The sequence below is a fragment of the Ahaetulla prasina genome, chromosome 7 (genome assembly GCF_028640845.1).
Source record: "Ahaetulla prasina isolate Xishuangbanna chromosome 7, ASM2864084v1, whole genome shotgun sequence".
Classification (NCBI taxonomy): Eukaryota; Metazoa; Chordata; class Lepidosauria; order Squamata; family Colubridae; genus Ahaetulla; species Ahaetulla prasina.
This window is the reverse complement of record NC_080545.1, coordinates 93,289,827-93,303,007: the sequence shown is the minus strand read 5'-3', so window position 1 is coordinate 93,303,007 and position 13,181 is coordinate 93,289,827. Positions and strand designations below refer to the sequence as shown.

The 13,181-nt window shown below is 43.9% G+C and overlaps 1 protein-coding gene across 20 annotated transcripts in view; it reads left to right on the top strand.

Moving 5' to 3' along the window:
• Positions 1 to 13,181, top strand: part of CELF2 (CUGBP Elav-like family member 2) — an 823,343-nt gene that overhangs the window by 771,401 nt on the left and 38,761 nt on the right. For all 20 annotated transcript variants that reach the window (XM_058190373.1, XM_058190376.1, XM_058190380.1 and 17 more), the window contains one exon: positions 4,187 to 4,321. In XM_058190373.1, the coding sequence (XP_058046356.1) occupies positions 4,187 to 4,321 (135 nt within the window). The remainder of the gene's footprint in view (positions 1 to 4,186; positions 4,322 to 13,181) is intronic.

The following is a 13,181-nucleotide window of genomic DNA, read 5'->3' as shown; positions in this document are numbered from 1 at the left end:
AGAATAGGAGTGGAGTGGAGTGGAGTGGAGTGGAGTGGAGTGGAGTGGAGTGGAGTGGAGTGGAGTAGAGTAGAGTAGAGTAGAGTAGAGTAGAGTAGAGTAGAGTAGAGTAGAGTAGAGTAGAACAGAACAACAGAACAGAACAGAACAGAACAGAACAGGAGTAGAGTGGAGTGGAACGAAACAGAAAGGAATGGAACAGAACAGAAGTAGAGTAGAATAGAATAGAATAGAATAGAATAGAATAGAATAGAATAGAATAGAATAGAATAGAATAGAATAGAATAGAATAGAATAGAATAGAATAGAATAGAATAGAATAGAATAGAATAGAATAGAATAGAATAGAATAGAGGAGTGGAGTGGAGTGGAGTGGAGTGGAGTGGAGTGGAGTGGAGTGGAGTGGAGTGGAGTGGAGTGGAGTGGAGTGGAGTGGAATGCAGTAGAGTAGAACAGAGCAGGAGTAGAGTGGAGTGGAACAGAACAGAACAGAACAAAACAGAAGTAGAATAGAATAGAATAGAATAGAATAGAGTAGAGTAGAGTAGAGTAGAGTAGGATAGGATAGGATAGGATAGGATAGGATAGGATAGGATAGGATAGGATAGGATAGGATAGGATAGGATAGGATAGGATAGGATAGTGGAGTGGAGTGGAGTGGAGTGGAGTGGAGTTACAGTAGAGTAGAACAGAGCAGGAGTAGAGTGAAGTGGAACAGAACAGAACAGAACAGAAGTGGAATAGAATAGAATAGAATAGAATAGAATAGAATAGAATAGAATAGAATAGAATAGAATAGAATAGAATAGAATAGAATAGAATAGAATAGAATAGCTGGAGGGGACCTTGGAGGTCTTCTAGTCCAATCCCGGGGCTCAGGCAGGAAATTTCTACTAGCAGATAGAGGCCTTGAGAAAGATCCTGCCCCTTATTTATTCTGATATCCATCACCAGAAAATTATTACACACACACCGAGTTTCCTAAAGAGTGAAAAAATGTGAGGAAGCTGTTTATGCCTTTGGCACTGGTTGTTTGACATGTGCACCTAATTTTTCCTGTTACTGAAGCTTCCTGCACAATCTGTAATCTTGATCTTCTAGGGATCGTGCAGGAAGTTTGCATGTATTAATTAAATTTCCTGTGGTTAAAGTACCTTCAGAGCTCTGAGTAAACGTTCAGTGGGCATCTTTACTGGAATGGAAATGGTTTCAAATGTATGACTAAGATGACTTCTTGTTCTTAGCCGCAGTTGATTTGACTTTACAGCAAAGTAAGGTTCTACATTTAGGCAAAAAAAAAACCAAAATGCACAGGTACCGTATATGTGGTACCTTGCTCAATAGTAGTAACTGTGAGAGGGATCTTGCAGTCCTAGTGGACAACCATTTAGTGTTGCAGCAGCTGCCAAAAAAGCCAACACAGTTCTGGGCTTCATAAACAGAGGGATAGAATCAAGATCACGTGAAGTGTTAATAATGTTAATAAGTGTTTATAATGCCTTGATAAGGTCACACTTGGAATACTGCATTCAGTTTTGGTCGCCACGATGTAAAAAAGATGTTGAGACTCTAGAAAGAGTGCAGAGAAGAGCAACAAAGATCATTAGGGGACTGGAGACTAAAACAGATGAAGAACGGTTGCAGGAACTGGATATGTCTAGTTTAATGAAAAGAAGGACTAGGGGAGACATGATAGCAGTCTTCCAGTATCTCACGGGCTGCCACAAAGAAGAGGGAGTCAAGCTATTCTCCAAAGCACTTGAAGGCAAGACAAGAAGCAATGGATGGAAACTAATCAGGAGAGAAGCAACCTAGAAGTATGGAGAAATTTCCTGACAGAACAATCAATAAGTGAAACAACTTGCCTCCAGAAGTTGTGAATGCTCCGACACTGGAAATTTTTAAGAAAATGTTGGATAGCCATTTGTCTGAAATGGTGTAGGGTTTCCTGCCTGGGCAGGGGGTTGGACTGGAAGACCTCCAAGGTCCCTTCCAACTCTGTTATTATGTTAAATTATCCCTTGGTGAAACCAGACTGACGGATTGTTAGGCAGTAAGGCAGCCTCTTCTCTTCTCCCTTTTGAAGTAGAAGCAACGTTGTTAGATAACGACGTCTTCTTGTGATGCTTTCTAAAAAAAAAATTGGAAGGAGGAAGAGATGGCTCTTTTCAGCTGCTCGTCTTTGAGGTATATTTTGATAAACAACTCAGAGCTATCCCAAGATAATTTCTCCTGGAATTTTTTATTGTGGCCTCATGGCACAACTCATGCTTCGCATTCAGTGAGGGCTCCCTGTCATCTGCTCCATCAGAGAGGTTCCTTTTTAAAATGAAAAATCAAGAAAACTACGGTCTTTGCAAATCCCAAGTGAAGTCAGGCTTTGTTTTAGTGAAAGATCACTACAGAACGAAGTAATGTGTTTTTAGGAGTATAAGACGCACCTTTTCCCCTCCAAAAAAGAGGGTGAAAATCTGGGTGCGTCTTATACTCCGAATGTAGCCCCGCCCAGCTTCTCAAACGGAGGTTTCAGAGGCTGAAAGAAGCTTCAGAAACGGAGCTTCAGAAAAAAAGCCTCAAACGGAGCTTAGGAAAAAAGGCCCAAAGGAGCTTCAGGAAAAAAGCCTCCAAAGAGAGCTTCAGAAAAGAAGCCTCCAAATAGCACTTCAGAAAAGAAGCCCCCAAGCAGAGCTTCAGAAAAGAAGCTCCCAAACAGAGCTTCAGAGGTTTTTTTTCTGAAGCTCTGTTTCGGAGGCTTTCAGAGGCAGAAAAAAGTTTTTTCTGAAACAGAGTTTCAGAAGCAGAAAAAAAAGCAAAAAAAAAAAAGCAAGGCGTAGAGCTCACAACCAAGAAACCTGTTGCTAAAATTCACCTCTGGGAACAGCTGATTCGGGGTATTCGGAGAGGCCAATCCACCTGCCAATCAGCCTTTTTCTTATTTTCCTCCCCAAAAACTCATATGCGTCATGTACTCCGAAAAATACGGTAGTTAATGAGCGGTTTAAAAGTAAAAGAGAAAGACCAAACATAAAAGACAAGCTAAAAGAATACAGGTAGCCCTCGACTTATGGCCACCATGGAGCCCAAACTTTCTGTTGTTAAGTGAGACATTTGTTAAGTGATAGCAGTCTTCCAGTATCTTCCAGTGTTGCCCCATTTTACGAACTTTCTTGCCACAGTTGTGAAGTGAATCGCTGCCGTTCGTAAGTTAGTAACCTGGTTAAATGAATCTGGCTTCCCCATTGACTTTGCTTGTCAGAAGCAAAGCAACGTGGTGGCGCCATGGTGATGTAGTGGCTAGAATGCAGTATTGCAGGCTAATTCTGATGACTGCCAGCAGTTCGAGCCTCACGAGCTCAAGGTTGACTCAGCCTTCCATCCTTCCGAAGTCGGTAAAATGAGGACCCAGATTGTTCAAGGCAATATGCTTACTCTGTAAAACTTCTTAAAGAGTTCTGTAAAGATAGAGAAAGTTTTTGAGTGTGCCGAGATGGACAAGTTAACAAAAGAAATTAAAGAGAAAGAAGAGACAGATTATTATACGATCTGGAATAAATGGTATGAATGGCTTGAATCTAGAAATAAAGGAAAAAAATAAAGGGGAGAAATTAGAACGTACAGAATGTATTAGAAATGTACAATATGTAAATAATAAATATATAAGAATCTAGAAAAGTAAAGCTATTAGTATTAGATAATTTAATGTAAATAAAGAAAAGGGGATAAGAAAGAAAATAAAATAACAAATGTGATATAGAGGGATAGGTATGAAAGCGAAAGAAGACCACTAAGAAACGCTGTTTAGAAATAGGAAGTATTTATATGTTATATGTTGTGTGTTTGTCAGATTGTGTATCACATTAAAACAATATTTTTTTTAAAAAAGTGAGATCTGTAAAAGCACTCTGTATATAAGTCTAAGGGGTATTGCTATTGCTATTACACGGCCTTGGGACACAGCGACGGTCATAAGTATGAACCGGTTACCAAGCATCTGAATTTTTGATCACATGATCACGGCGATGCTTCACTTCCTTCAGCGCTGTTGGACCTTTGAACGTTCACTAAATGAACCGTTGTAAGTCGAGGGCTTATGTGTATAATGCAAGTTTCACACGGGGTTGGCGGAGTTAAAACAAATCGTTTGGGCTTGGCCATCGACTTCACCAGCTTTCCGTTTTCTCTGCAGGAATGAATGCTTTACAGCTACAAAATTTGGCAACCTTAGCAGCTGCAGCCGCCGCGGCCCAGTCCTCAGCCAATGCCACCAATGCGAATCCACTCTCCACAGCATCAGGGGCCCTTGGTGCACTTACAAGCCCAGGTATGATTGAACAGAGCACTCGTCTTTTCACCTGGATTTCCAAAGAAGGAGGGCAGGTAGAGAGATTTAAACGTCAGCCTCCTTCTAGCCATGTATGCAGAGTGATTCCGGTATACAAAACAATGGGTCCATTGGAGATTTTATTCCAACGTATTCTTCTCTTTGCGTGCGGTAAAATACATTTTCTTTCCTCGGCAAAGGAAACTTGGTTAGGGGCAATGTCCGAACGTTTCAAGGGTCTGCATTGCAGGGGTGTGTCTTCAGGGGGAGGTCCAAAAAGTCAAGAGGGCAGCCACGTTGATGCGATTGAAGTTCCCCTGGCTTTTTTATTTATTTGTGTCGTTTGATTATGCCGTCACAGCCGCCATCTTGGCATATGGGCTGGGATGGGCTTCAAAAACTTTAGCAAGGAGTTCTCTGCCCGGTTGTTGGATGGGTGTGTCCATAGTGGGCGTGGCCTAGTTGGCCTCCTGCACCACAGCAGAGAGGGTGTTTTTGCCCTCCCCGGGCTCCGGAGGATTTCTTCAAGCCTCCGGGAGGGCGAAAACTGCCTCCCCAGGCTCTGGAGGCTGGAAACAAACTTCCCGAACTTCCGGTAGGACCGGTTTATGCCCTCCCCGAGCCTCCGCACGTGCCCTGCACTTACCTGCATCCTAAACGGGCTGTGTGAGGACTCCAGGGAGGAGCGGGATGGGGCGGGCGGGGCCAGCCAGTAGTGGGATGTGGGGGTTCTCCGAACTGCACAGAATCTTAGCTAGAGGTTCTCCCGAACCCCCAGCAACCCAACCCTGCATATGGGGGTATATTTTGCAGTGCACCCTTCCTGCACTGAATTGTGATTTCAAACATGTATTAACTCTGTTATTTTAAATTTTAATAAGGATTTCAGATTGGGGAATCTTAATGAGGAATCATTCAAAATGTGTCCGTCCTATCTGTTGCCAAGGTTTCGTTTTGAAAAGACATTTTATCTACTTCACGTGGCTTCGCCCTCTCAAATAAGAGAGCAGAATTTTAACCAGGGGATAATAATTCATTCATGGATCATTGCAGGCAATTTAGCCTTGAGAATTTGGGGAACCATATTTCATTGTGAACAGTTTCTGCCCGGTTTCCCACAAAATAAGACATCCCCTGGTAATAAGCCCAATTGGGCTTTTGAGCGCATGGCAATAAGGCCAAGCGCTTATTTCAGGGTTCAAAAAAATATAAGACAGTCTTATTTTCGGGAAAATACGGTATATACTTATCTATTATATTTACTTTTGATTTTTTTTAAAAAAAAATAATGATCATTTATTTTATCTTTATTTATTTTATTTATTTATTTAATTAAATTTTTATACCGCCCTATCTCCCGAAGGACTCAGGGCGGTTTACAGCCCGATAAAAATACAAATATAATACAAGATAAAACACTAATTTAAAAACTTATTTAAATAGGCCAAAATTTAAAATTACGATTAAAATAATAAAACCCCATTAAAATTAATTTTAAAATTAACATTCTAGTCCAGTCCTGCACAAATAAATAGATGTGTTTTAAGCTCGCGGCAGAAGGTTCGAAGGTCAGGAAGTTGACGGAGTCCTGGGAGAAGTTCATTCCAGAGGGTGGGAGCCCCCACAGAGAAGGCCTTTCCCCTGGGTGTCGCCAGTCGGCACTGCCGGGCTGACGGCACCCTAAGGAGTCCCTCTTTACATCAGAGGTGGGTTTCAGCAGGTTCTGACCAGTTCTGGAGAACCAGTAGCAGAAATTTTGAGTAGTTCGGAGTAAAAATTCTAACTGGCCCCGCCCCCATCTAGTCTCTGCCTCCCGAGTCCCAGCTGATCAGGAGGAAATGGGGATTTTGCAGTAACCTTCCCCTGCCACGCCCACCAAGCCATGCCACGCCCACCAAGCCACACCCACAGAACTAGTAGTAAAAAAATTTGAAACCCACCACCGCTTTACGTTGCACCTAGTAAAACATCTGCCCTGGTTTTGCCTGTTGCCCTATTTATCCAGTTGTGTCAACTGTTTTATTTTAATTTATTTCAAAACCCCCAGAATGTTAAAAATCCTAGAAAACATGGAGCCTTCTTTGATGCTGATGGTTTTAACAAATTCTGTTTCTTTTGATTTTGAGCACTCTTGATCTTCTCTTGAAACTTCCGAAAAGCTTTTCAGAGGAAAAAACAAACGTCCTTCTGTGTCCCTTGCGGGAAATTAAATCAGGTTCTCACCATCAGGATAAATGTAAAGATTTGTGCTATGGCCCCATGCAACGTCTAATTTATTCAATGTCTAAACTGCTACTTCATAAAAAATGATTGTAATTCTTAGAGGTTCCAGAGAGATCATGGCCCTAAAGTGCAGGAATAGCCTTTTCCCGTAGTTTTTCATCTTGAAGCAAAATATACTTTAGCTGACTTGTAAATTATTCTCCTTTTATCATAGTATATTACTGTGGTACACAGTTTCAGTTCTATTGTGAACTTTCATGATTCACGGCAGCTATGCAAAATATCTTGTGTGTTTTCTTTTGGGGAATGGGGAATGTAGAATATACCATTGCTATATTTTTTGTGACACTGACCAGACCAACAATTTTGTCTCAAGTGGTCAAGCAAAGAAGAAATTTATTTTAGCTGTTTTCTTCCAGCAATCTTTTTCTCCTTATCTCTTTGCTCCAGAGCTGGCCAAATGCTCAGTGACCAGTAATGCTTAGCATTTGCAGATTTCAAATGTATCTGATGTTCCTTGATTTGCCACCCAATCCCAAGTTGGTTGACTTTTCCCAAATGTTAATGCTGTCTGTATTGTGGATTCCACTTGTTGTGTCTGCGCCCCCCGAGCCGGGCCCCCTGCCAGAAAGTGACTCGGAAAGTGAGGGGGAAGGGCCATCAGGACTTACCTCTGGAGCACCGGCTTCCCTGGCTCAGCTCCAGGAGCCAGAGGCAGGCCAGGTGGAGGAGATAACGAGGCCTCCGTCCCCTGACTCTTTCCCCCCCCCAGGCCACGCCTCCAGACCCGGCTGATGGCAATCAGGCCTGGCTGGACCCTAGGTTTCGTAGGCAGGGGAGGTGGGAACAACAGAAGCAGGGGTGGGGCAGGCCTAGGAAGTGCTGAGTCATGGAGCCGCACCCCACAGGATATAAAAGCAGCAAGGGCTGCTATACCACTTCATGGCGAGCAAATCAACTGCTTAGAGGGAGAGAATTAGAGCTGAAGTACTGTTTGTTCCTGGTTTCCTGGTTGACTCATCGGCATGAAGAGAGATAACAGAGACACTTGTCAGACACTCGCTAGTTTGCTGCCAGAGCTGATAGTTGCTGGCTAATTAAGTCATCGCTCGTGTCTCCCGGACTGAGGAGGGGGACAGAACACCACTCCTGGCACCCGTGTTTATAAAAGAATACCATTTTTAGACCTGATTTAGGATTTACACAGCTGAGTAGTGGTTTGGCAGAGAAAATAATCCTAGATAGGGATTAAATATCAGGAGGCCCCTGGTGGCTCAGCAGACTAAGTCTGTCTGTTACTAACACAGCTGCTTGCAATTACTGCAAGTTCAAGTCCCACCAGGCCCAAGGTTGACTCAGCCTTCCATCCTTTATAAGGTAGGTAAAATGAGGACCCAGATTGTTGGGGGCAATAAAAAGTTGACTTTGTATATAATATACAAATGGATGAAGACTATTGCTTAACACAGTGTAAGCCGCCCTGAGTCTTCGGAGGAGGGCGGGATATAAATTCAAATAAAAAAAAAATACCAATTGACGATGATAAAAACGCACCGAGTTATTGAAGACAACACACAACTTTGTGTGGGGTTGGGCTTGCTGTTTGCTTCCACCCCGGTGACATCATTTGGCCTACAAAGATGGAAATACAACAGGCTCCGGCGACGGATTGGATCCTTTTTCCCTTACCCCCACCACAACCGAATTAAAAGCAGATTTTGCATGCTTCGGGTACGTGTTGTGGGAAGTTGTGTTGCCAGAATCCTACTAAGGTGGATGATTTTGAACTACTTGCTGTCTTTTCGGTCTGTTTCGCAGTTTTATTGCGAGAAAAGGATTGTGGAGAAATCGTGCATGGTGCTTTGCAGAAGAAGGGTGGGCTGCAAGGGTAAATAATCTGAGTTCGTATTACTGCTATGGAAAATGGAATATATTAAAACAGTTTCAGCTGTGTAGTCATGCACCCATTCATTTGTTCCTTGCTTTTCAAGCATTGCTTATAAAACGAGAGGATCCTCTCCAAACTAAGTTAAAATTCATTCTCTTTTAAAATGACCGTGACTTTTTCATATTAGCTCCTAACCACAGATTCTATCAAATTCAAGAGTGTCTTTTCAGCATGATTCCCATGTAATTCTGCTACAAATAAAATCCCAGATTTGTTTTTTTTTTTTTTTTTTTTCACAAAAGTTTTTATTGGTCAAAAAAGGTTTATACAAATACATATCAGGTATGGTAAATTTTCATTTTTCTTATACAAGATAAGAATTTTGCTCAAATTTTAAACACATACAACAGCCATATGGCAAGCAGGTGACACGAAGTAGCTAAGTTTACAAATCTTACATACGCAATAAAGAAGGGTCAAGAATAAACAGAATATCATACAGAAGAGAATAAGGAAAACCAACACAATACCAAATATCTTTGTCACTTCCTAGTTTTGGATCTCAGAACTCTGGGTTCAGCCTGACCCAACTCCAGGGCCGCAACAGCGGCAGCCGCCTCCGCCCCATGGTCTATAACCTCCCCTTCTTCAATTCCTGGGTCATCTAATTCCAGGAGGGCTTTGTGTTCCTCCACGTAGGCCGTAGCCTCCGCAATTGTACTAATTTTCTTCGTAATGCCCTCCCGGAAAATCATCAATCCCTCTGGCATCAGCCATCTGAAGCCTACTCCCTTCTGGTACAATTTGCTTGACAAAAAGTAATATTTCTTTCTCATTTCACGTACCTGTCTGGGAATCTGCCTCAGAATGGCTATCTCCCTGCCCCTATAAGTCAGTGCCCCACTCCTATGTTTTCTAAGAATTTCATCTCGTCTCTCTTCTCACAAATTTGACATGAACCTCTCTGGGAACTGCATGCGTGCGTGCATATTGTGAATTAACTCTATAAACTCGATCCACATCCCAATTCATAAATCAACACCTCTCCCAAGAAATTCTCCCAACAATTTAGTCACAACATCTCTCAAATCTTCTTGGTCCACTTCTTCCAAATTTTGAAACCTAAGGAAATAAGACATTTTATCCATCTGTAGTCCAAGCACAGCATTGCCTGTCGTCTCCTCTCTTTTCTGCACTGCCGCATCTCACCCTCAGACCTTCCACTTTCTGCTTGTTTTCTGCTGAGACTTGTTGAGTATCCTTTAAATCCTTTTGGATAGTCACAATTTCTGCTCTTATTTCCGTTTGGCCTCTTTGCAAATCATCCAGTTTCTTGTCCATATTGGATAACTTTTCCAGAATTCTCTCCATCTCTCCAGCAGTTGGTCTCTGACCTTTTGCCATTTAAAAAAAAAATTTCAAAATCCTCAGGCAAGCACAGTATCCTTGTAATTTCCTCCGGATCCACCAGGGGGCACTCACAGGAGCAACGAGTCCAGAGTACAGTTAGTCAACCAGGAAGCCGAAGGGAAGTGATGTCATCAAAATTCTCATAGTGAAGGCGGAAGCTGGACGCCACCATTGTTCCCCAGAGGGAGGGGGGCCTCAAACCCTCCCTCCTAAATTTCTCCATCACCTCTTCTCTCCAGAGCTCCACAAAACCGGTAATCTTCTTATTTTAAGTTCTCCTCTCTCCAGAATGACTCGTGCTCCTTCCAACCGCAGGGGAGAAAAACCCCCCCGCACTCCGGAGCACTCCACTCGCGTTTACCGATATCCCCTTCCCTTCTCCATTCCTCAATTCTTCTCCGTTCCCTGTTCACCACCAGGCTGCTGCAGTTATAAATCCAAAGCCCCGGTGTCACCGGGCACAGCGGCCCAGGCGACGACCAAAGTAATGGCCGTGGCCTGTGGCCTCCGAACCCCGCCGAGCCTAGGACGCGCCAGCATCGGTCCCCCCAGTCCTGTATGTCGGCTGGGAGACCCCTGGCGAGCCGTCCGTGCGGCAGGTGTCCTTTTCGGAACACCTGGCCCCTAGGGGCCTCGGCGGCGGCCGGATTCGGGCACTGGAGGCAGGAGAAGCGCCTCCAGATGACCGTTGCCACTGGACACCGGAAGTCGTCCTCCCAGATTTGTTTACTAGTACAAAATTCAGAATGTGCTGTTCTGGTTAATTTAACGGTCTTCTTTAGCAGGGGAAAATTGTGTAGAGGGAAAAAAAATCAGCTCTCTTGACTTTAATGAAGCTGCTTTAATGAACATGTTCTAAGCGTTATTAAACTTGGAAATGTGTTTAATAGCTAGAGAATGGCTTTAGAGCGTCGTTGTACATTTATCTAGAAGCTGGAGGTTATTAACTTTCATAAATCAACTTTAAAATTAGAGAGCAAAGTTGTTCTACCACTGGGAAAACGCTTTTATAAGAGCATTGACAACAACTACTTTCATACATACATTTATATCTAAGAACATGAGATAAATTTGCAAGGTAAGGATAAGGATCACTGAGCTATTAAGTATGGTTTCCTACACAGCTCAGCCATAGGCTTTAGCCAGCCCTACGTGGGAAGTTGTTCATGCTCAGAGCTACAAGGGACCTTGGAGGTCTTCTAGTCCAATCCCCTGCTCAAGCAGGAGACCCTATACAATTTCAGATAGGTGTGTCGTGTCCCACTCCTCCGCTGACGGCCGGGTCAGGGAAATCCGAATCAGGCTTGCCTCTGCAGCTCTGCCAAAGTCCAAGCAAAGTCCTCAGGGCAGGCAGGAGACCAGAAAGTGACTTCAGCAAGATATGTTCGACTTTGCCTGACTCAGAGAATGCCAGAAAGCAGATCCTTTATATAGGCCATGGGGTGTGGCTCCATGACTCAGCACTTATCCAGGCCTGCCCCTCCCTTCCTTCTGACGCCGCCGCCTATCAATTCTTCTGAAGCGAGGGTCACTCCAGTCGGCAGCTGTTGGTAATTGACCTCCCTCAGGCTCACATGCTGTGGGGGAGGGGGAGGGGTCTAGTTGCTCCGTTTGCCTGGGCATGGAGCCAGGGTTGGGGCCGGGAGGTGCCCCCTCCTCCTCAGCCTGTCTGGGCATGGAGCCAGGGCTGGGGCCGGGAGGCATACTAGGACATTCCTCAGCGTTCGGAAGCAGATAAGAAGGCCCCGGCTGCGGTGAGAGCGGGCAAGACACAACAAGGTGGCTGTCCAGTCTTTTCTTAAAAACCCTAAGCCTTTACAACTTCTGAAGGCAAGCTGTGCCACTGGTTAATTGTCCTCACTGTTAGGAAGTTTCTCCTTAATTCCAGGTTGTTTTTCTCCGTGATTAGTTTCCAGCCATTGTTTATTGTCTTGGCTTCTGGTGCTTTGGAAAATAAGTTGACCCCCTTATCTTTGTGACAGCCCCTCAAATACTGGAACACTGCTGTCATATGTGTGTGTCGTTCCCTCCCACCAGCCTATTACCCCCTGCTCCTGGTACTTTTTTTTCCCTCTAGACTAGCCATACCCAATTCCTGGAACCGTTCTTCATATGTTTTTGTCTCCGGGCCCTTAATCATCTTAGTTGCTCTTCTTTGCACCTTTTCCAACAAAAGTCTCAACATCTTTTTTGTAATGGGATGACCAAAACTGGAAAACTCCTCCTGCTCCTCCTCCTCTTCCTTGTTCAGAATTTCCATATTTTTTTTCCCCCTAAGAATTTTCCTTTGTCGATGAACGTTGGTAATTGAAGGGACAGCTAGACAACAATCCAGCTGCCATCATAAATCCGTCTGAGTTTGCTCAGTAGGACCAGCAGTTGGGTGGCTTTGCTTAATTAAAGGTAAAGGTTCCCCTCGCACATACGTGCTAGTCGTTCCCGACTCTAGGGGGCGGTGCTCATCTCCGTTTCAAAGCCGAAGAGCCAGCGCTGTCCGAAGATGTCTCCGTGGTCATGTGGCTGGCATGACTCAATGCCAAAGGCGCACGGAACGCTGTTACCTTCCCACCAAAGGTGCTCCCTATTTTTTCTACTTGCATTTTTTACGTGCTGTCGAAACTGCTAGGCTGGCAGAATCTGGGACAAGTAATGGGAGCTCACCCCATTACACGTCAGCACTAGGGATTCGAACCGCTGAGCTGCCGACCTTTCGATCGACAAGCTCAACGTCCTAGCCCCTGAGCCACCATGTCCCTCTATTTGCTTAATTATGGTGCAACAATTGTGCATTGTGTGAGAAATTGCCCCTTTATGTGCAATAAAGTAGCAGTGTGGTTTAGCCATTTCTTTTAGTTCATCAGAGACAAGATTTTTGACATCTTTTGATACTTTGGAGAAAGTGAGCCTAGGATGCCTGGGAATCTGATAAAAGCAATGGCCTCAGAAGAAGAATACGGCATTAATTCTTATGTCCATGAGAAGCCACATAAAAATGTCTGCATAAAAAAAAGTCTGTGTTTTAACTTATCCTTCTCCCAGGAAAATAGCAATAGGCAGCCCAAGTTCTCTTCTGCAGATTTGCTTAGCAATGGACTTTGCTAAGTCCATTGTTTTATTTTAACTTTTCCAGTACTTGAAGGGCTGTCACAGAAAAGAGAAATTGACTTACTCTCCAAAACACCTGAGGGCAGGACAAGAAGTAATGGGCAGAAGCTTGTTAAAGAGAAATCTAGCCTAGAAGTAAGGAGACGTTTTCTGACAGTGAGGATGATTAATCAGTGGAACATCTTGCTTCCCGGAGTTGTGGGTGCCTCATCACTGGAGGTTTTCAAAAATAGA